The sequence below is a fragment of the Neodiprion lecontei genome, chromosome 4, assembly GCF_021901455.1.
Source record: "Neodiprion lecontei isolate iyNeoLeco1 chromosome 4, iyNeoLeco1.1, whole genome shotgun sequence".
NCBI lineage: Eukaryota > Metazoa > Arthropoda > Insecta > Hymenoptera > Diprionidae > Neodiprion > Neodiprion lecontei.
Window position 1 is genome coordinate 38,570,092 of NC_060263.1, and position 20,484 is coordinate 38,590,575.

The 20,484-nt window shown below is 42.4% G+C and overlaps 1 protein-coding gene across 4 annotated transcripts in view; it reads right to left on the minus strand.

The window, feature by feature from the left end:
* LOC107216537 (proteoglycan 4) overlaps window positions 1–20,484 on the minus strand; it is a 67,010-nt gene that overhangs the window by 3,880 nt on the left and 42,646 nt on the right. For 3 of the 4 annotated variants that reach the window (XR_006904174.1, XM_046738996.1, XM_046738995.1), the window contains exons 4-11: window positions 10,753–11,023; window positions 9,061–9,205; window positions 8,556–8,642; window positions 8,292–8,418; window positions 6,192–6,908; window positions 5,637–6,050; window positions 4,331–4,456; window positions 67–1,181 (exon numbers count right to left, since the gene is read on the minus strand). Coding sequence is in view for 3 of the 4 variants with exons in the window: in XM_046738996.1 (XP_046594952.1) it covers window positions 67–1,181; window positions 4,331–4,456; window positions 5,637–6,050; window positions 6,192–6,908; window positions 8,292–8,418; window positions 8,556–8,642; window positions 9,061–9,205; window positions 10,753–11,000 (2,979 nt within the window). In the remaining variant the exon portion in view is untranslated. The remainder of the gene's footprint in view (window positions 1–66; window positions 1,182–4,330; window positions 4,457–5,636; window positions 6,051–6,191; window positions 6,909–8,291; window positions 8,419–8,555; window positions 8,643–9,060; window positions 9,206–10,752; window positions 11,024–20,484) is intronic. The other variant, XM_046738997.1, reaches the window with a different exon arrangement.

Consider the following 20,484-nt stretch of genomic DNA (forward strand, 5'->3'; position numbering starts at 1 on the left):
AACATGAGCCAGAGTACGAGATCAGGAATTCAGAGCCCCTCTTTATCAACGCCCCAAGCAGCATACCTGTAAAGATTGCAATTGCCGTTCCCTGCTCGGTGTTTCCTGTTTCTTTAAAATATTCTCCCTCCACTGAGAGAATTTCTCGTTATTAGCCGTCTTTTCATCGAGCACCGTAACATCGCTCACACCGCGTCCGTCGTCAGAAGCATCGCGAACGGCGGCTTTGAGAGCCTGATTTCCGCTCACGGAGTTTCCCCGAGACCTGGGTTTCGCGACGATGGATATCTTGATATTCGCCCTGCTGACCATATGGGGCGAACCGTCGTCCCCGCGGACCGGCGGAGCGACTTCCGGTCTCTGCGGCGTTTCGTCGACGCTTCCGAGCTGCCTTTCCTCGCTTTGGGGTAGCGAGGAAGTCGAGCTCCTGGATGATTCTCTACGAGTTTGACTGGCGCTCGAGCTTTTGCGACTCAGCGGCAGTTCCGGATCGCGATCGGCCCGCTCGATCTCGTCGAAGATGTCGACGTTCTTCGGCCGCGAGTAGGTCGTTATTACGAAATTCGACAAGGTATTGTCCACCGGTGCAACACCTGGCGTCGACGAGACGTGGGAAGTCCTTCGGGAGCTGTTCTCACTTCCGGACTTCCTTCTGCTTCGTTTGCTCTGATGATGGCCGTCGTCGTCGTTGATCGGCGGTACTTTCGTAGTCGGCGATACCGGGGCGCTGACCTCTCTCCGCTTCGCTTCGACCGCTGTTCTGTCCTTCAGTTCTTCATCCGCTATCAATTTTTCTAATTCGCGAACCGGCACTGGCTCGGTAATCACAATTTTCCCACCTTCCTTTGCCGTAGGGACCTCGGTGTCCCTGAAGCCGCTTGGAGGCTCTGGAAGCTGGTATTCCCAGTCGGGTAAAGCGGGCTGATGAGCGTCGATAAAGTCCGGTGCGTCTTCACCGACATCCGGTCTGGAAGCCGATTCTTCGTCTCTCGCCATCGGTTTATCCGCCTTTTTCGACTCTACTGGTGGTTCCAAATCTTTGGCCAAGGATGAAACTGCAGCCACAGTCGCCTGTGATCGCATCAGAGAACTGGAAAGCGTATCCGAAACTTTTTTGAGCAAATCTGTCGTCGTTGTTGCGGGGCTTGTGTTTGGTGCAATCTGCACAGCCGCATCCGCTTCTGAAATAAGGAATCATCAGGGTGCTGTAATAGATGCGATTTTATACAAAATAACTTTAGTCTCAGGAATTTAAGCGCGGGTCTTATATCGCTCACGAAGTACTTCTTTCAATGTAACGCGCAGTTCTATAATCAATAGAACACCGATCGGTTCATTTTGCCGACAGCAAAAAGGGCAGTAAGAATTTATGGATTGAACTACTAGGCTTTACGTACCGTGAATAGACGATTCGACGCTTAGAAGCGAGAAATGATGTAATTATCGGCACGAGAAAAAGAAAAGGTACTTTTGCAGCTGCAGTCACTGATTGCTATTGTACAGCAAAATGATTTCCGGTCGCCTTAAAGGTGTAATCAGACCGTTATCGCTCCAGGCAGAGAGACGCAAGTTGCAGGACTATTTCGAACGCACGGTAAAAAGATTTGAACGTCGATTAAAATTAACTGTCATCGATCGATGTAATTTGTCATGTTTTCTATATGGACCTGTTTATTGCGCAATGCTATGCGGATTTCGATTGATGTTGTGTAACGTGTATCAATCAGCCATAGACGACACACGACGTCAGGTATTTTCTACGCACGTTGTTTGCAGAAATTTATAGAGCTATTCGCCAATTTTCTTTCTCCTTTTTTCTATAAATATAGGTTACAATTTTCTACTTCGAATTGTCGTTCACCATTTACACGTAATTTCACGCTCTCAATAAATGAGGGTACTTTTTACCGATAACTCTCTTCGCCGAAAGTTATACATACAGGAAAGCAATTTGTCTGTTGACTTTATTAAATTTGAACCGAGAAAACCTGTCACCTTCAGTGTGGTGAATTCGTGGGACCACATCATCTGGATATGTATATTTTGCACTGAATTGCCCTGAGAACCGCAATATTACGGTTATACATATACACGTATATTTATGTACATACTGAAACGGCAGTAAAATTTACCGCATTCTCCGCAATCTTCCGTTACTCGAAACTGTGTATATAGTTACACATCGACGTTTACCAAAGCCGCACGCGATGACGCGGACTATGAGTGCAGTTTCTAAAATTTTGCCATTGGAATTTGAAGTGCACAAGGAATTACGCCTATATTTCAACATCCTAGTAATTATTCATTCTTGAACCAATAATAACATATTGAATTTCTTTCGAATAGTTTTAAGAAAAAACTTACGATATACCTACACCGCAATTATATTCCTCATGTACTATTATTACGCGAACCGGAGTAAACAATTATAGCTTAATTATGAATTCTCCAGCGGTCGAACAATTCTTGTAAAATAGAGTTTAACTACAGTATAAGTATACCTATAATAACAAATAAGCACAGGTATAATTATGCTTGTTAGAATTGTGTTACATCGTGGAGTATGGTTAGTAGGGTGGTCTTTATTTAGGGTGTCGATGAATTTTTGCCATCCCACCCCCAAATCAACTTCGAATAATTCAAAAACAATTGCTAGATTTCTTCAGAGATTTACCTCATCTCTAAGATAGTCCGCATTGCGATCGAAGTTTCTTATGGTAATATAACATGGAAAAAACTTTTTTCTCAGTACATATTTTATTGCAAAAGTAATAATGTTCTAAAAAAATTTGTAACTGTGAGGTTTTAGTGGGCATTAGTGCTACTATCTGAAAAAAAATTCACATCATCATACCAGGCAATCTCAACGAATTTCACACCCTGGAAACCTGCCTTTTTTTTATTATTTAGAGTTAAGGTAAAAATCGGAAAAAATTAGGCAATTATTTTTTAACTATATAAAGTTGATTTGGGGGGTGGAGTGGCGAAAATTACTAAACACCCTAAATAAGGACCACTCTAATGAATACGGAAGAACAATTAATCGAGGAGAGTCTTTCTGTGCGGGATAACGAGTGTCGGGATAACGAGTGTTACTAGAATGTTATACATATCATAACCCGACGTGCACCTGAATAATTATCCTCATCCTCCGCCGTACCACCGCCCTCTAAATATTCCCGCCGTTCCCAGGTAATACTGTTGGCAAGAAACGGCGGCAACTCGTTGTTGCTGTAAGTGGCAGGTCTGAGTTCCTTGGATTCTTTCTCGTTAGTTGCAGAATGGCGGCCATGTTTTCCGGTGGGATAAGAGTCCGTCGACAAGTCCGAGATGTTTCTGGCTAGGTTTGGGTTCAGGGCGAAGGTGAAGTCGACGGATCGCGAGGTCAAGGGCCGTCCTCCACCCTCGAAGGTGTTTATCTCAAAGTTGTTGAGCGTGGAATGACTCCTGAGGACCTTGGCCCACTTTGCGGGGGCCTTCGGCCGCTCGAACATCTCGAAATTCTCAAGCTCAAGCTCGTTGTCGGTGCCGTCGGTGTTTTCCAGACTTTTCGACGTCCTGCTTGGCTGATTATCCTTGTCCAAGATCAACCTTCCGACTCCGAAAGCAGCGTCCACACTCGTATCAACTCTGCCGGTTGTCTCGTAGTCCGACGACTCGGAGCCTGATCTTTCTCCATCATCGTCAAGCTTCGGACGTTGGAAATTGTCGCATTTTGGTATCGTCGATATAACGGCGCACGATCTCGCACAATCCGTAATCGCGGACTCATTGTTCTCAGCTCCGATTTGCGGATCCTTCGTCGCCAAATGCCGAGGATTAGGTCCAGAAATGATCTGTTTTCTCTGAGCCACAACGCGTTTCATCTTTCTTTGATCGAAACGTCGTTCCTCGACGGTTTTCTCATGATCGTTACATACCTCCGATCGTTTATCGACACGCGATACTGTGGCTTCGTCAATTTCTTCAACATTGTTAAACGGTGATTTATCCAATACTTCTTTGAGTCCCGGTTTTCCCTCTTCTCCGTTTTCACGCAAACTCATTTCTGCGTCTTCAAGAGTCTTGCGTTTCGGTTTCTCAGGCACTTTAACATTTCGAAATCTCGAACGGATCGAGATTATTTCGGGTTCCCGAGCTGCTCCGTCAACTCTGGTTGAATTTTGTTCAGCTTGGGGCATTGGAGTCGGGTTCGACGACGAAAGTACATCGGTGTTGTTCAATGGTTGTCCATCGGTTGGTTCGTGGCTACCGACGTTATTAACGACGGTTGTCGTTTCGCCGACAATCTTATTAGGAATAATTTCTAACTGATCTAAATTACTCGTACTTTGCGTGGTTTGGTCTCTTGGCGTGGGCGAGGGTAGATACGGCGGTGAATTTTTGGGAGGGGCGGAAGTGTTAGCAGCGTTTTCCAACCCGTGAACCAATCCACGGGGCTTCGGGACCGGGGCGACTATATTGAAATACAGAAACAGAAGAGAAGAGAAAAGTAAAGAGAAAAGCAGACTCGGGAAGGACGGAAGGAGCCGCCACCGTGAAAGAGAAGTTAGTAAAAGCAGCAAGCGTAGCATAGAAGGATAAATGGATCGATGCATTGATTGATAGACAAACAGAGGAAATATTCGCATTCGCGGAAAGGAAAGTCGCAGGATTGCAATGATAAACGCGTCGACTGGCGAGGTGGTGACAACAACCTGTAGACACGATCTAAACGAATTCCCCGGTTCTGCTCTCGAGAATGGAGTTTAATCGTATCAAAAAGCTGTTCCAATTCTCGTTGGACTCTTGCCGACTGACGAGACCAGGTGGCGGAGGTTTAAAAAGGCTGACAACTTTTCTGTCCACCTTCGCTTCGAGTCCGCCGTTAGAATTCGGAATCAAACTAGGAAGCGAGGGTATATTATCAAGATCAGAAAAATCCCCGTGAACCCTGACTTCGGGTACCAAGATCTGATTCGTGGGTACAGGGACGGATTGTATGCTCTCCGGTTTTGCCGATATCGCGAATATCTGCAAATTGCTAAGCGGGAACGATGAGGCGGGTTGAAATCGAATATCCGAGTTCGAATTTTCCCGGGATGAAATTTTGAGCTCCTTGTGCGACCGCGCCAGTCTAACATCCCCTAGTCTGGGCTCATCACTGGCACTGTCCAAGGAAAAATACGGTTTCGACTTGGCCTGAAAGCTCCGGGAGGATGTCAATCCACCCGAGATCTCATAGCTGTTCGATATCTTGGTATCCTTGAGCTTGGTAGTGCTCTGAAAGCTCAGACTCTGCTTAATCATTCTGACCCTACACCGTTCGTCACATATGTAATTACCACTGTGGGATCTCTTCGGGCTAAATCTACTCTCGAGCAAGCCACAAGTCGGCATTTCGTCAATAATCTCGGTAAACTTCAAAGACCCGGAAAGATCGGGTGACGCGGTTTCGACAGCGGGTATCGACGACCTGGCGAAAAGGACCCTGCGAGTATCCGGAATTCTATCAAACGGAGAACGATCGCGGCGGCTACCATAAGTCGTCATCGTCGCCTCACCAGTCTCGACAACGTTCTCCAAACTATGCCTGGACACGAAGCTGTAGGAGGTTGCATTTTGCTCCATGCTGCTACGGCTACGGACTAGCTTACCTCGTTTGCGTTCACTAGCGATTTCTACGTTAGGAATGATTGCTGCGACCTCGACGATCTTGGGACTCGGGTTGACGCTAGGCGCCGATTTTTCCGACAGTATCGGTGACTCGTAAAACCGAGCCGAGTCGACGTTGATCGCAGCAGGCTTATCTTCGACTCGCGCTTCGTCGATCTTTGGTGTGATCGAGGCCCGATTTTCAGACCCTAAACTGACCCGAGGTTGGGCCTGCAGTCTTGATTTGGTAGTACCAACGGCAACATCCGAGGACGCTTTAGTCGGCAACGACGTCTCAGCTACAGAGGTGAAGGACTCTTCGGAATCCACGATGCGCTCGAGAGCCTGTATCGAAGTTGACGAGGTCAAAGGCCTCGGCGGCGGCGGTGCCGGGGCAGCTTTTTTCTTTCTCAAACCTGCAAGGATTCGGATTTTTATCAACAAGGGTCCAACGACAAGTGTTGCAATTATGTCGTACCAGCGATAAGCGACTTGAAAAATACTTTCCAGTCCAATCGACGATGAAAAAAAAAATAAGGAAAAAGAAACTAACTCACCTGCTGAACTGAGGGAAGAGTTGCTGGTGACGCGAGCAATGGTGGAAGTTCTCTGGTTAGAAGCGGCAGCTAAATTCCCGAGACTCTTGCTGGCCTGGGAAGTCTCGGCGAGTGTTCTTCCCGTAGACTCAACCGAGGAGGGTGTCTGAAGTCTGCTTCTCCTCGGCAGTGTTTCGGGTACCCTGATGTTCGAGTCGAGGTTGTCACTGAGTACGGATGCCTCGTGGTATCCTGAGCTGTCGCTGCTGTTGCGACTATGGCTGATGATCGTCCTCTCGGCCTTTTCCCTCTCCTTCTCCCTTTCCCCCTCTTTATCCTTTTCCGGATTCTTGGCACCCTTGGTACTCGGACTGGTCTCGACCTCGGCGCGAGGAAGCGGCGGCTTCGGAGCCGGTCGTCGTTTCCTCTGAGGTCTTGTCGGCGCCGTCGGAGCCTGAGGACTTACGCTCCTTCCGGTACCGACGCTGCGAGCCGGAGATACGCTCCGTTCGCCAAGACTGTCGGTACTGAGGGAGCTCTCCTTTGATTTTTTAAACGCAAAACCGAACACGCTCTGCTTCGCCTCCTGACGTCGCCTCTCCTCCTGACGCTGAAGCGCCATTATGTCCTGCGAGCTAAGCGACGATCCCAACGGACGACGTTTCGGGCACAGCGTCACCTCCTGGAGATGGTAGTCCTGCAGGGACAGCGACAGGTCAAGCGTCTCCTCGATGTTTGCTGAAATTCATTTTTCCATTTTATTTTATATCCATTAACAGAACGTCCACGGGTCACGTATTTGAAGCGAGAAATATCAGACGTTCATCTCTTTGTCGCGTTCAAATTGAGGTCTTGGGTATAAGCACGGATGATTCATTTTCCCTGTTACGAATCGAAATTACAAATTACGTACCGGTATAATAACAATGGCGAATAACGATGATCGCGCCTATTGACTTTCAATTAATTTTAATTTTCAAGGTCACGCTATCGTCTCGATACATCATTTTTCATGACACCATTTTTTTTTATCCAAAACTGCGAACGCTTGCCTCGAAAGTATATACGTATAATAATGATAATATGAGGTTAAAGAAAAAATAAAAAAAATTAACGAGGAAACCTTTTTTCTGTTTATTTATAACTTTCAGCACCGAAAACCTTCACAGCAAAGTAACAACATTACATTATATCGCGTGCCCGCTTTAAAAACTGCGTACAGTATACAACACACGGAATTCCATGACTAATTAGATTCTTCGCTCCTCCAAACTTCATCGGGGCTTCTCGAAGCTCTACGAGTGTATCAATACACCGAGAAGCCCGCCGCCAGTTTGCTAAATGATCAGCGGCAGGTAGTTACGTTATCTAAACCGCACCGTTCGTCACATTCGTCAATAATAATCTGTCGAATAATAACTGATTACGCGTCAGTTTTCCGCGAGCTTTAATAATACAAAAATTGTACGCCGTAACACGCGACAGCAACGGTGACAATTGTCAACGCATGAAAAACCAAAGTTTTAATATAAACAACACAGGCCTGCGAAAGACAATTTTTTATTTTCCCTTAAAATAATAATAGTTTTTTTTTTATAGGTATTGAGATACGTTGAACTAAAATATAGCCCCTTTTCTTTCTACAACACATCGAGCTTCATTTTGAATCAAGATATGCATGTTTACAGATTTTTGTAAAAAGTTTCATGAAAAAATAAAATATAACGAATATGAATTTGAATGTTCAGGTATATATTGAACAGCATTAGTTTCAAACAAGACTTAAAAGACTAGATAAATGAAAAAAGACTTGCGACATCGTTTTCTACTTTGTTCAAAACACTTGTTCAATCTTTTTCTCTTGTACTTACGAAGCACTGAATATGCTTAAAACCACCATAAACAACAACTAGTGAAGCTAAAAGAATATTTAAATATCAACACTACCATTAATGCATATAATTAAGAAAAAAAAATTTACGAGTTTGGATATCAGGATGTTTTTAATATTTTCTTCACAGATTCGTACCTAATACCTACCGAAATGACTACTCAGTTTTATCAGGGGTAAAACCATCGCAGGCCTGTGTAATAAGACGGGTAAACTGAATAATGACTCACCGGGATGTCGAAGCTCGTAGTTATTCCTATCGAGGTTTTTCTCGCGGCAAACTTCGTCGAGAATTTTTCCCAGGTTCATCCTCGAGCTTACCCTGGAAACGTAGAGCTGATTCCTGGGTAAATGGACCTACGGATCGAAGCGAAGGAGATGTTCTAATTCGAGAATTTCGTGTTCTACACGCACGGTGGTGGAATGCTTAACAAAGAGACACCTGCCTTGGCGGGCGGGTAATAGGATCACTGGTATTACGTATTGTAATTTACCTGTAACCGAAACGTCGGTTCGAACGGTTGGTTTGCGTGCCTCGTCTTCATCGGCGCGAACGTGCCTTGTTTGGGTAGCAGCTTCACCTGTACAATCATTAGGTTAGACATGTATATACCGGTGTTATAAACGTTGGAGGCATGCAATGGCGGGTAGGTGTATAAAAATAAAATATAAGAAAAACGAATCGGAATCCAGATATCGAGGTGTCATTATTTCGCCCGTTATAATAGAGGGACACTCCTTCTCACCTATATTACACTTCCATAGCTTTACTGTAAATTTTTCATGATCTATGCATCATTGATCGCCGCACGATCATGACAATGGTAATAATATCATTACGTATATGTATTGCCGCAAGAATGCCGAATCGCATTCGACGGTTATACAATAATACACATGCATCCACGAAATCGAGATACTGACGTAATTCTCCTTGGTAGGTATAAAAAAAAATAACGATCGGAAGGATTACATCCTCTATACAATTGTGGTACAAACCTGCAACGCGTCCAGCGCGCCGATCGGTGTATTAGGATGATGGGTAAGAACCAAGCCGTGTTCTCCAATAGCCTCGAGGGTGTAGCTGGACGCTGATAATTTCTGGGACGTTGCAACTTGGACGAGGAGATCCATCATCGGTGTGCTAAACGATCACGGGAGAAGAAAAGGTCGGTATCAAGTAGTAGTCCGTTACACTTGCGAGTGTTCTCAAAACACGGGATACATCCTCTATTCTTGGACACGACTAAAGGTGTTCCGTCAGCGTGACTTTGGTAAACAGTAACGTGCCAAGTTTAAATCCCAAATATTGCAAAAACTTCCATTGAAAATTTCTCCGTCTCTCGACATTCTGCCTCGATAAATGGTAACGAAATTGCAAATCGTGCGCCAAGAGGATGAGGGTGGTGTACGAACGATGTTTTATTCAGGGTCCCTGACGGACAACCGGTAACGACTATATAGGTAGTTACCAATACTTAGACACAACACAGGACCGAGTGTACACACTGCATCTCTGTTTACGTAATCGATTGTCCGTCCAGTAACGGTACGGTTCTTATACATATTTGAAAGTAAGAATACAACTGGTAGGCAACAGACTCTGGTACCGGTGGTGCTGTTTGTTGCTGGTTCAGAGAGCATCGTGTGAAGCAGTTGCGTAACAACGGCCAGATAACCCGGACGATGCTTCACGCACACAAGGACGAGGAGGAGGACGAGTTACGATCGTCCTGCATGTACCGAATGGATTACCATAAGGACTTCCGGTTTCGGATAACCCAAATAAAGCGGGGATCGATGATAAGTCGGAATATGCACGGAGAGATTCGACTTCGGGGTCTCCGACCGATTGTTAGTACCACTGTCACGCAGAGTCGAAGACTGCAGGTATAAGGTACAATGTTTATCTACTTTCTAAAGAGTCAAGTAACACGCTGTGGCAGCCGCAGAAAATTTTCTCCGTTTCACCGTATACACATTCTCATGGCTGTGAACTTACGCGGACTTGGTACCGGTAAGTAGGTACATACTTATAAACGACTCTCATGTCGGTCTTATAAGCAATAGAGTGTAATTGTGCAGTTGAACGAGTAAAGATAGTCTAAAAGTAGCGCCGGAGGCTTGACAAGGTCAAGTTTGCGCATAAATCGTCGTACGATTGACGACGCGAGGTTTTTTTTTTTTTTTTTTTTATCCTCGATAGTTTGTCAAATTGCAAAACTTGCCGTTTCCACTCTAACACTTTCGTACTGCAATATCCTCCTGCAGCGGTGAGCAAATCGTTGTTCCCCTAATAATTACTTCACCCAACGAACGAAATATCCTTTATATTAACTATGTATAATAGTACCAAGGATGCCTGGACTAATGGAAACGAGCAATCGGTTCCAAGCCAGCTGGGGTTTCACAGTTTCGCAGTTACCTCCTCAACTAAAACACCGTACATCTGACGAGAAGATTACCGCCTCACCGTCAAGGTCCGTGGGGCACGCATACATAGTACATGAACACTTCGTGATAAAAAAAAAAAAAAAAAAAAAACTAAAAAAAAACTCGAGGAGCAATTCATCTTCCAAATAAAAAAAAAGATGGGAATAGCATCTGGAAATAAGATTTTTTTTTGTTTCTCTTTCCGGTTGAATCCCAATGCAGACTTTATAGGTGGTTGTATGCATTACGCATGAATACCTTCTGGCCACGGTTACTCTTCGCGCATTTCCGTTTCCAGTGCGACGGGGATGATGACCATTTGTGATGTGATGATTGTGGTAACGGTGATGATTCCGACCGTGCTGATGACGGTGCTCGTCCTCATCCCCCTCGTACGTCTCGTCGTTCTCATAGTCGTCGTCGTTTCGGGGCGGTAGCTGAACCAGGAGTTCCATATTCCCAGCCAACATGTCCGCCGGCGTGTCCTCAGTGACGGTCAATCCCATTTTGGTTGAGGATTGTGACTAGCCTGAAAAGAAGCATACATAGCAGTATGAAATAAAATAGCAAGGATGTTTATGTGAGACGCATTATACCGAGAAAAATATCTCTCTCAAAGAAGAAGAAGAAGAAGAAGAATATTTCCTGGGTTTTACCCTGATCTATAAAACTGTCTCAAACGAATGACTTCCATGAAGATTTCAATAAGTCGTTAGAATTCCTCGTAAATCGAGAATGGCGTCATTAATTATATCTCAACGCATTATAATAAAACGCTTGGGATCGTTAATTCGGGGTCTGGTTTCGACGAATTAGAAATCCGCGTAACAACCTTGCGGGCTAGGCTGTTGCGGTTATACTACGGTTTTTCATGGAGGCGAAACAGTTCTGGTTCTACACTCTGCACCCTTGGAAGAAACCTCGGGGCCGCGTAGTCGAAGATGATTGCGTCGTTACCGCGAGCTCGAGACGAGGCGAGCCAAGGCAAAGCAAGGCAAGGCAAGGCAATTGGCGAGGTAAAACGAGGTGGGAAAGAGAGGAACGAAGAGTACGGTGGTCGTAAGGAACAGCGGAGTCAGGGGAACCGATTTCTCATCCATGTCTAGTCAACTAGAAGGATTTCTTCGGTCATAATTGGCACCAGTCACGAAAGCGTATCCGGCCGTCCGGCACATTTTCACCGCATAGGCATCGAGTCGATTTCAACTGATGCAGTTTTACCGGGGTTGTTAGCAAAAACCGCTTCTCCGATTCCGCTGTGTCGATGGCTCATCATCGAGCGAAATAAAGAGAAAGAAGATTAAAAAAAAAAGAGAAGAAAGAAACAACTATCCGCGTGACTTAAAAATTATCTCCTGGACGTGAAACAAATTTCAGACAACTCGTTACGTGTTCGGACACAAAAGTTGAGCCTGCTTCATCGTTCTTGGAATGTCCGTCGTAGGTACGCGCGATGCGTTTCAATCGATTTGCTTCGCATATCGCACATGAGTAACCGTTAATACTTTCTTCGAAAAGACAACATCAATTTAATTAGTCAGGAGTTTTATAAGCGACCTGGTCGTGTGCGCCATGCCACGCGAATTAAACCAACGTAAAACATACGAAATGAAGAATTCAGCGATTCATTCACGGTTACGGTGCGGTCAGCGTGACCCAGAACCACGCGATGATTGGCGCAATGTTTCAATCGAATCGATCAACTTTCCGCTTTCAGGTGCACCAGATTGGTCTACTACAATTACTCCTTTATTCTCTATGTCAACTTGATCAAGCTTCGGAACAAGACCTCGATAAAAAGCACCCAAGTGGATGTTGGATGTCACTTGGTCATCAGTTTCGCATATCAGCATCGAATCAAAAGACGTCAAAACCGTCAATCATCACAAGTAGTGAAAACTGATGTAAATTTAAACCATTCGTCGATAATACCCGAACGTAATCAATAAGCATGGATCAATTAAACGTGTAACATATTCAGACCAAACTACCTCCGTCAATCACGTGAAACACAATGGAGATAAAACTAGGACACGTGGAGGAGTGAAATACGCGATGAAATTGGAGTTGTTATGAACCAACGAGAAGGGACGTTTGGAATAGTGAAACTGCGTTACGTAGGTGCGCGATGACAAGCAAACTCTGGAGTGCGATGACAGGTGCCGTCGTGTTCGAGCGCCTACGTACCGTGTGTGCATACACAACATTAAACATACGTGTGTACGAACCATACGTTCAATGTAGAAGCTGCTATCCTCTCCCACGCGTCCCTCCTTTCTCAACAGAAGTTGCGCGGCAAGGACGTTCAAGGACGTCTGAGGACATACCGTGAAGTTATTAAAAACTATTCGAAACTCCGTGAACTTGTCCGTGCGTCGATCAACGACACCTTGGAAGAACGAATCCTTGTCTTGGGTCACCTCGGCCATTGATCATCGACCAGTTGTCAATGTATTGAAATCCATGAACGGATAAAACGATTATGAAACTCTTGACGATTTTCGTCGATGGAAGGATCGACCAACGATTAAATCGACTGCACCGTGTCATCGTGGTACGCGTCTGTTTAATTAAACCCTCTTGGAAAGATCCGGTGTTGGTTAAAGTAAGGCAAGATACATCATCCATCAAGCGGTGAATGTATCCGATGATGATGTCAGACTTGTACAGTATTACGAGCCCCGAGGCTGCTCGGCACACGAAGAACAGGGTCCTAAATTGATCATAGAATTGCTTTTCCTCTCTCCCCGACGAGTTTCCTTCAATCGTCAGTCCAATGCCTTAAAATTCCCTATACCGTTTAAATCTGATTCAGTGAATATTTCACCAGATAGTACACACGTCGTACTGATAAAATTGTCGATTCTTACCGTACGATAACCATCCTACGAAAACGCATATCATTCAACCGTCCGAACAACAGCCAGTGACAGTGCTTTTACACAATCAGTATGTCCATCTCGTTGATCGAAGGTGTTGATATTTGACCGATGTCGGCATGTCGATCACTGACCATTCGCTGATTGATACCAAAGTACGAGGGAACGGATCACCGAGATGACGACTCGAGACCCGGAAGTCGATACGACGCATCGCTCAAGGCAGTCTGTTCGACCTTGCGGATCCCCGATGCACTTCGCACTTTTTCCCGGCTACGTTCGTCTCCCGATCATGTTACATTACGATACTCAACCGTAGTTCCCGCATTTCAGATCTCTCGTGCACACCTGTTCGACACGAGCCATTAACGGCTATCGCGATGGCATCGTTGGCGGAACTCACGGGATGAAATTCGATGGAGAAAGAGGAGGAAGAGGGCGAAGAGGAACGACCTGGTCTCGCCTCTTACTCCGTACCATCGACGTAACATGCGATTACGTATCGCTTAGGTGCTGCATGCGCGCACACACGTGTGCCTCTTTACATGCGGCGAGTTGGTCAGGCCGGCTTTCATTGCGGAAGGCCCTCGATCGGATAGCCGCGGGATCGTCAAGACACACAAACACGAACACACGTTGATCAGGGATCAAACTCTCGAGTTGGTGCGTGGGCGAGTAGAGAGCGTTTCCAGAACCCGGAGACATACAGATATTGCATATCACTGTGTAGTAACACGTCTACATCCATACCCACATTACGTGCGATTACGTGCCGGGTGAATTGCTGTTACACGATCATGATCAGAATCTGCGTACACGTTACGCGTCTTGATATTTCACATAATTTCTTAAAAGTGTCTTTGAAACGTCTTTGCGCAAAGACGTCGAACCTACAATGAAGAGTCCATTCGTATCCAGACTCAGGGTACAAGATTCACTTCACCATGATTTGCGCCAAAGAGTCACCTTTAAGAAAATCCCCACTTATTAACCCAACTTTGAGTAAGTTTTTTAATACTTGGATAGGTACGATCCAGCGGTTTCGACACTATTAATTTCCCTCAACAATCAGACCGAAGCAAATCTGTAAAATTACTGGCCGCAGACTCAGATTACAGGTAACGAATATATCCATTGCATAAGTGGTGCTAAGGTGATCAAAAAACCGTAGAGTACATCTACCCTACCGGACGAGATCAGTTAATTATCTTTCAACTTTTCGCAAACGGTGAAAATACTGTGAGCAAATGTATATTGTTCATACTATACATGCCATTTTACGACAGTGTCTAATTGTTACGTGATTGATTAACGATCAAGCATCCTCGATCACTCTGTGAGCACGTATTTGTACCTGCGCATATATGGTTGAGATAAATCGATCCCTCGTATAGAAGCCAACCGTGGTACCTACCGTATACTACACGTTGGAAGTTGGAGCTTGGAAGTTGGAAGGAACCAACATGGTCTGTAAGTGCGTCTCATCGTTGGACGCTTTATCGGTCTTGTCGCTCGAGGCGAACATATATATATATATATATAATAGACAAGCATGCGTATTTGTGTTTGGAATGTATGCGAGAACATAGATGGTTTCGTATGGTCCTTTTAGGCGGTATAGAAAGCTGAAGAAACGAACGAAAGAAGGAACGAACTAACGAACAACGAAATAACACGACGCAACAACTCGCGCCCCGAATTTCGTATCAAAATGTCAGCATTGACAGGAGTAAACACGCACGCGATTCGCTCCTACGTGCAATTAGATATTTAAATATATTTATAATACCCGTATACAATATACATATACGTATGATTTTGCTATCCACACCCCGCGGCTAGTCGTTCGCACGAATTTTATATAACCCGCGATACGTACCGTATGATTCCTCATAAGTATTCACGCCGCGGCACGCGTGTGCAAATACATACATATATACATATATATAATTCATGAATGTATGTATGTACGTATGTTAAATCGGATTTATGTATATCTAAACGCATGTCTCGTTTGACGGATGCGAAATCGACAGATTTCATCGATAAAATTTCTGTTCGTCTCGTCAATCTTTATAAATTTACGTTCTATGTTTATCATCGTTGTCGATACATTTTTTTTTTTTTTTTTTCAATCCACTAACGATGGGTTTTTTATTATTCAATTTCGCTAAACTCGTGAATCTGGATGATTTAGAAAGAATTATCAACGTCGCTTAAACACTGTCAGACATGCGATTAAATATACCATAATTGAAACCAAATTATTCCCGTAAATTGAATTATATCGACAATGTTTTTTTTTTTGTTCCAAACGTAGAACGGGAAAGTTCCATGGGAAAAGAACGTTCTTCTTCCTCTCTACATTATTGCGCATACGTAATATGCGTAAAGTGTTTCAAAATAATGAGGTCCTATCCCCCCCCCCCCCCCCCATCACCGTTAAAAAACGATAATTGCTAAAGTTATGTGAAATTTAATTCCACTGTTTCTGATGCAAACGAATGCACGTTGAAGACACTTTCTTTTCTCAACCTGTTACTTCGAGAACGAGGAGAGAAGAAAACAAGCGATCCAATACTTTTTTCTTACAGCAGTTAGGGTGTATACGTTATACGTTATAATACCGTCAAGACGTGAAATAAAATTTGAAAAAAAAAACAAAAAAAACCGCGAATCTTGCTTAGGGATTTAAAACTTTTTGGTTTTGTTTTTCAATCCTCACGGCTTCGCGCAGTTTGTAACACAAGACTGTACTCGACGATTAACATTTTATCAGTAACTTTTAAACCGTATCAGTGTAATTTCAGATGGTTTTACATAAATATACGGCAACTTGAGATAAATTCGATCATCATGATACATCCCAGGTATAAAAATGAATCGTTTTTTCCGATTAATCGACTAATCAACGGTTTCGATTAATCGAAATTGCCTGATACTAATTCTGCCGATCAATCGTCATGTGAATCGAAACCGTTTCGATTTATCGACTAATCGGAGAAACGATTAATCGATTAATCAACGGTTTCGATTAATCGAAGTTCCCCGATACTAATTCTGCCGATCAACCGTCATGTGAATCTAATTCGTCGATTTATCGATTAATCGAAGCTACCGATTAATCGATTAGCGTCAAACCTCTAATGAAAGTCTCGTCCGAAAGACTGCGCGTAAAATCAGAAACGTAACGATCGCCGTTCCCGCAGTATCGTAGACTGGGATAAACCTAATATATGTAAAAGTTGGCGAATCCTGACGAATGTAAAGAAATGTAGAATCCGGCGTGTAATCGCGTGCAGTTGGCAAGGTTTAACCGATCGATCGTGGTACGGAGATAACGCAAGTACACGATGCTGACTTAGAGAGCGGGCAAGGTCATTGCCTCGGGTGTACCAGGCTACTCACCTTATCCTCCTCGACGCGGTTTGTATACCCTGCCTACTATTTGCGCCAACATAGAGATGTAAGTTACAGGTAAGAGGTATTGCAAGCCTCTGCAAGCCTGCGGATTCGTTCCGTCAACGACGCGACGCGACGACGAGTGTGTGAGTCTTCCACGGTCCCGGAGCAAAACGGTACCTTATACCGGCGTGTCTACGTACGTAATAATAAGAAGTGGTGGTAGGTGTGCGGGTATACATATATATTAGGCTGATTCAAAAAAAATGGCTAATTTTTTTTTTTCAAAATCCTCACATAAAAACTTCCGAGAAGGTGTGAAAAGACGCCTGTAAAAAGCAGAGCCCTTAATCTTATCATTAAGAGGTCGCGCATCGGGAATTTCTATTTCCCGTTTAAATAACACAGGAATAAATTTTTTTAAAATTTGCAATTTCGTATTTTTGCAACGACTCATTGAATTAGCGGACCAAAGCATATTTTTGTAGGAAATTTGACGCTCTACAAAAAAAGTCCTTACAAAGTTTTCGATAGTCACACTCCTTCAAAAGTTATTCGAGGTCAAAGTTGAACTTACAAAAAAATTCAATGTTTTTTGTTTTTTTCGATGATACTATGAATCTTTTCTCATTATTTTGTTATAAAGAGGATAGATTTCGGAACAATTACATTTTAAAATAGTCAAGTGCATCAGTTATGGATTCTCCATGATAACATGTTTATTATTTAACATCGCATTTTTGTAAGGTAACTTTATATTGACTCGATGGGAAAATTAATGATTGAAAAAGCCCAATTAGAGTAACATATATTTATTGAATATATCTTTATAACAAAATAATGAGAAAAGATTCATAGTATCATCGAAAAAAACAAAAAACATTGAATTTTTTTGTAAGTTGAACTTTGACCTCGAATAACTTTTGAAGGAGTGTGACTATCGAAAACTTTGTAAGGACTTTTTTTGTAGAGCGTCAAATTTCCTACAAAAATATGCTTTGGTCCGCTAATTCAATGAGCCGTTGCAAAAATACGAAATTGCAAATTTAAAAAAAATTTATTCCTGTGTTATTTAAACGGGAAATAGAAATTCCCGATGCGCGACCTCTTAATGATAATATTAAGGGCTCTGCTTTTTACAGGCGTCTTTTCACACCTTCTCGGAAGTTTTTATCTGAGGATTTTGAAAAAAAAAAATTAGCCATTTTTTTTGAATCAGCCTAATATATATATATATATATCAGGGTGATTCGGAAAAAAAATTTTTTTTCCAAACAAGTTCAAAAGTTTCATTTAGGCATACGACACCGGTTAAAATTTAAGATTTTAATATTAATATTAAGGGGTGGCTCATCGCACTTTTCGATTTTCCATAAGAATTGGATAGGAAAAATGTTGTTTGCTTCTTCTAGTTTTTATAACTAGCTAAGGAAACGTCGTAAAAAAAACCCCAAGGACATAGTTTTGTAGGAAATTGAATGCTTTACAAAAAAAAAAAGCTCTTTGGTAAAAATTTCGTAAAACTAACTGTGTCAAAGTTAAAGCCTGTCAAAAGTTGAGTTACTTATAATTTGACCTTTTTTGAATATTATAGCGTAACTACCGGTAAGAATGTACAAAAATAATCGATTATTTTTCCGAACGTTTAGTTTTTGGTTTTTTTTATCGAATCAACGAAGCAATGCAATATCAATAATTTTTGTGATTAAAGTGTAAGTTATTGTCATTGTCTTAGTTGCAAAGATATTTTCGAATGAAACTATGAATTGTCAAAAAAAATTTCCGCCGTCATGACTGCGTAATGATATGTACGAAATTTTGATTTCAAATGCCCCGTTTCAATAAAATACGAAATAATTTATCGATCGATTAATTTTCATCGATTTAATCGAATTGTGTTCGATATTATGTTTTTGGACTCGATTAATCGACGCATCGATTATTTTTAACTTAGCAGTCATCGATAGTGCAACGGTGGTAATTTAAACGATTGCGCAAAGATGAGTGAGATTAATCGAGTGTTGCAGTGGTTAATTATATATTATTATATTATACTTTTTGTCAATTTATAAGCATTGCGAGTTATATTGTCTGTCTGTTATAAAACAAAAGAACAAATTGCGTATTCTTGTTTTGCTTTTTTTTTTTTTTTTTTTTTCTTTAACAACTTTCAAAGAAAATTTTTTTACAATTTCGTTTACAGTTGTCCTGCGGCATATACGTATCATAATATCGATTGGATCTATGATTCATTGAAAAATATCATCGACAGGAAGTCGTCGAGTATGAAAAACTGGTCTAATTTGTTTTTTTTTTTTTTTCATCAAAATCTACCTGCGATCGCGAAGCGGATTAAAATGCGTTGCAGAAAGAAAGAGGAAGATATAAAAAGCAGGTTTCTATTCCGTTGCTTATTTTCCCAGCCTAGTTCGCATTGCAAAACTGCACACACGCAATTTTAAAAACGTACATGTATAACGTGTAAGAAATTAAACCTGCATCATTTCAGACAATTCGCACATTACACATACCTACCTCGACGAAAAACAATCGTATATATATATATATATATACATGTAATATAAAAAGAGACAAGTGTACAATGTGTATTAATAATAGTGGTGGATCAGATACTGCATATATATTTATATATATATATATATATATATATATATATATATATATATATATATATATATATATATATATACGTACACTTGTTATTTTAAGGAAAGCACGGTCCGTAGGTAATGATTAAAAGTTATATTATACACTGTAAAAACCAGAAGTATATAATACAACAAACAATATGTAATATTTTATTTTTAACTTGTATACGTACCCCGTTTCAGGATATCTTTCGGTATAATAAGTTTAAACTTCTTATGTCGTATAACAGGAAAAATTCGTAAATATTTAAACGTTGAAAACAAATGACGCGACGTGATTAAAAAATAAGTGATAAAATTCGTCGTAAATAAAATGGAAAAAAAAAAAACAAAAAGAAAGAAAGAAAGAAAGAAAAGGAAAAAGTGAATCGAGGGAAGAAATGGAAAGCATAATCGAGAGATCCTCCGTGAAAGAGATATTTCCGCAGGTTCTTACTGGCAGGATTGCGGTAGGCCAGGTAACTCGGCGGACTTGCGGTTTCCGATGCGGGTTTCCGGATCTTTTGAACAACAACAACAACAACAACAACAACAACAACAACAACAACAACAACAACGACAACGACGACGACGACAACGAAGCGGACGCAATGCTCAACTCTCCGACAATGAGACCACGGCTCTGCCTTTTTCTTCCGTTCTTTCCCGTCCCGCGATCGGCGTTCGCCTTGCTCCAGTTAAGACCCGTTGGATATATCGAATGAAGTGAGAAAGAAAGAGAGAGGTGGATTTCAAACCGTCGATTATACACACACAGAGCTACGCGCGGTGCGTGCATTAAAAGAAACGCAAGTACCAAGCATGACTCTGGGCAGACTTCAATAATAATCGCGACCGTGTAGTTTTAAAGATCGGTTCGAAGGCACGCGATGACGGACCGACCGTCACGCTTCGCCACGGGCCAACGGCGACGTGATACGTATGCATTATGTACAGTATACATGCCCACGGAAGGATTCAGGTATGAACGTATGAATACCCGGTGCGCGCTTTAAAATGTACCTAATTCCATAGATGATATTATCTGAGATTATCATCTT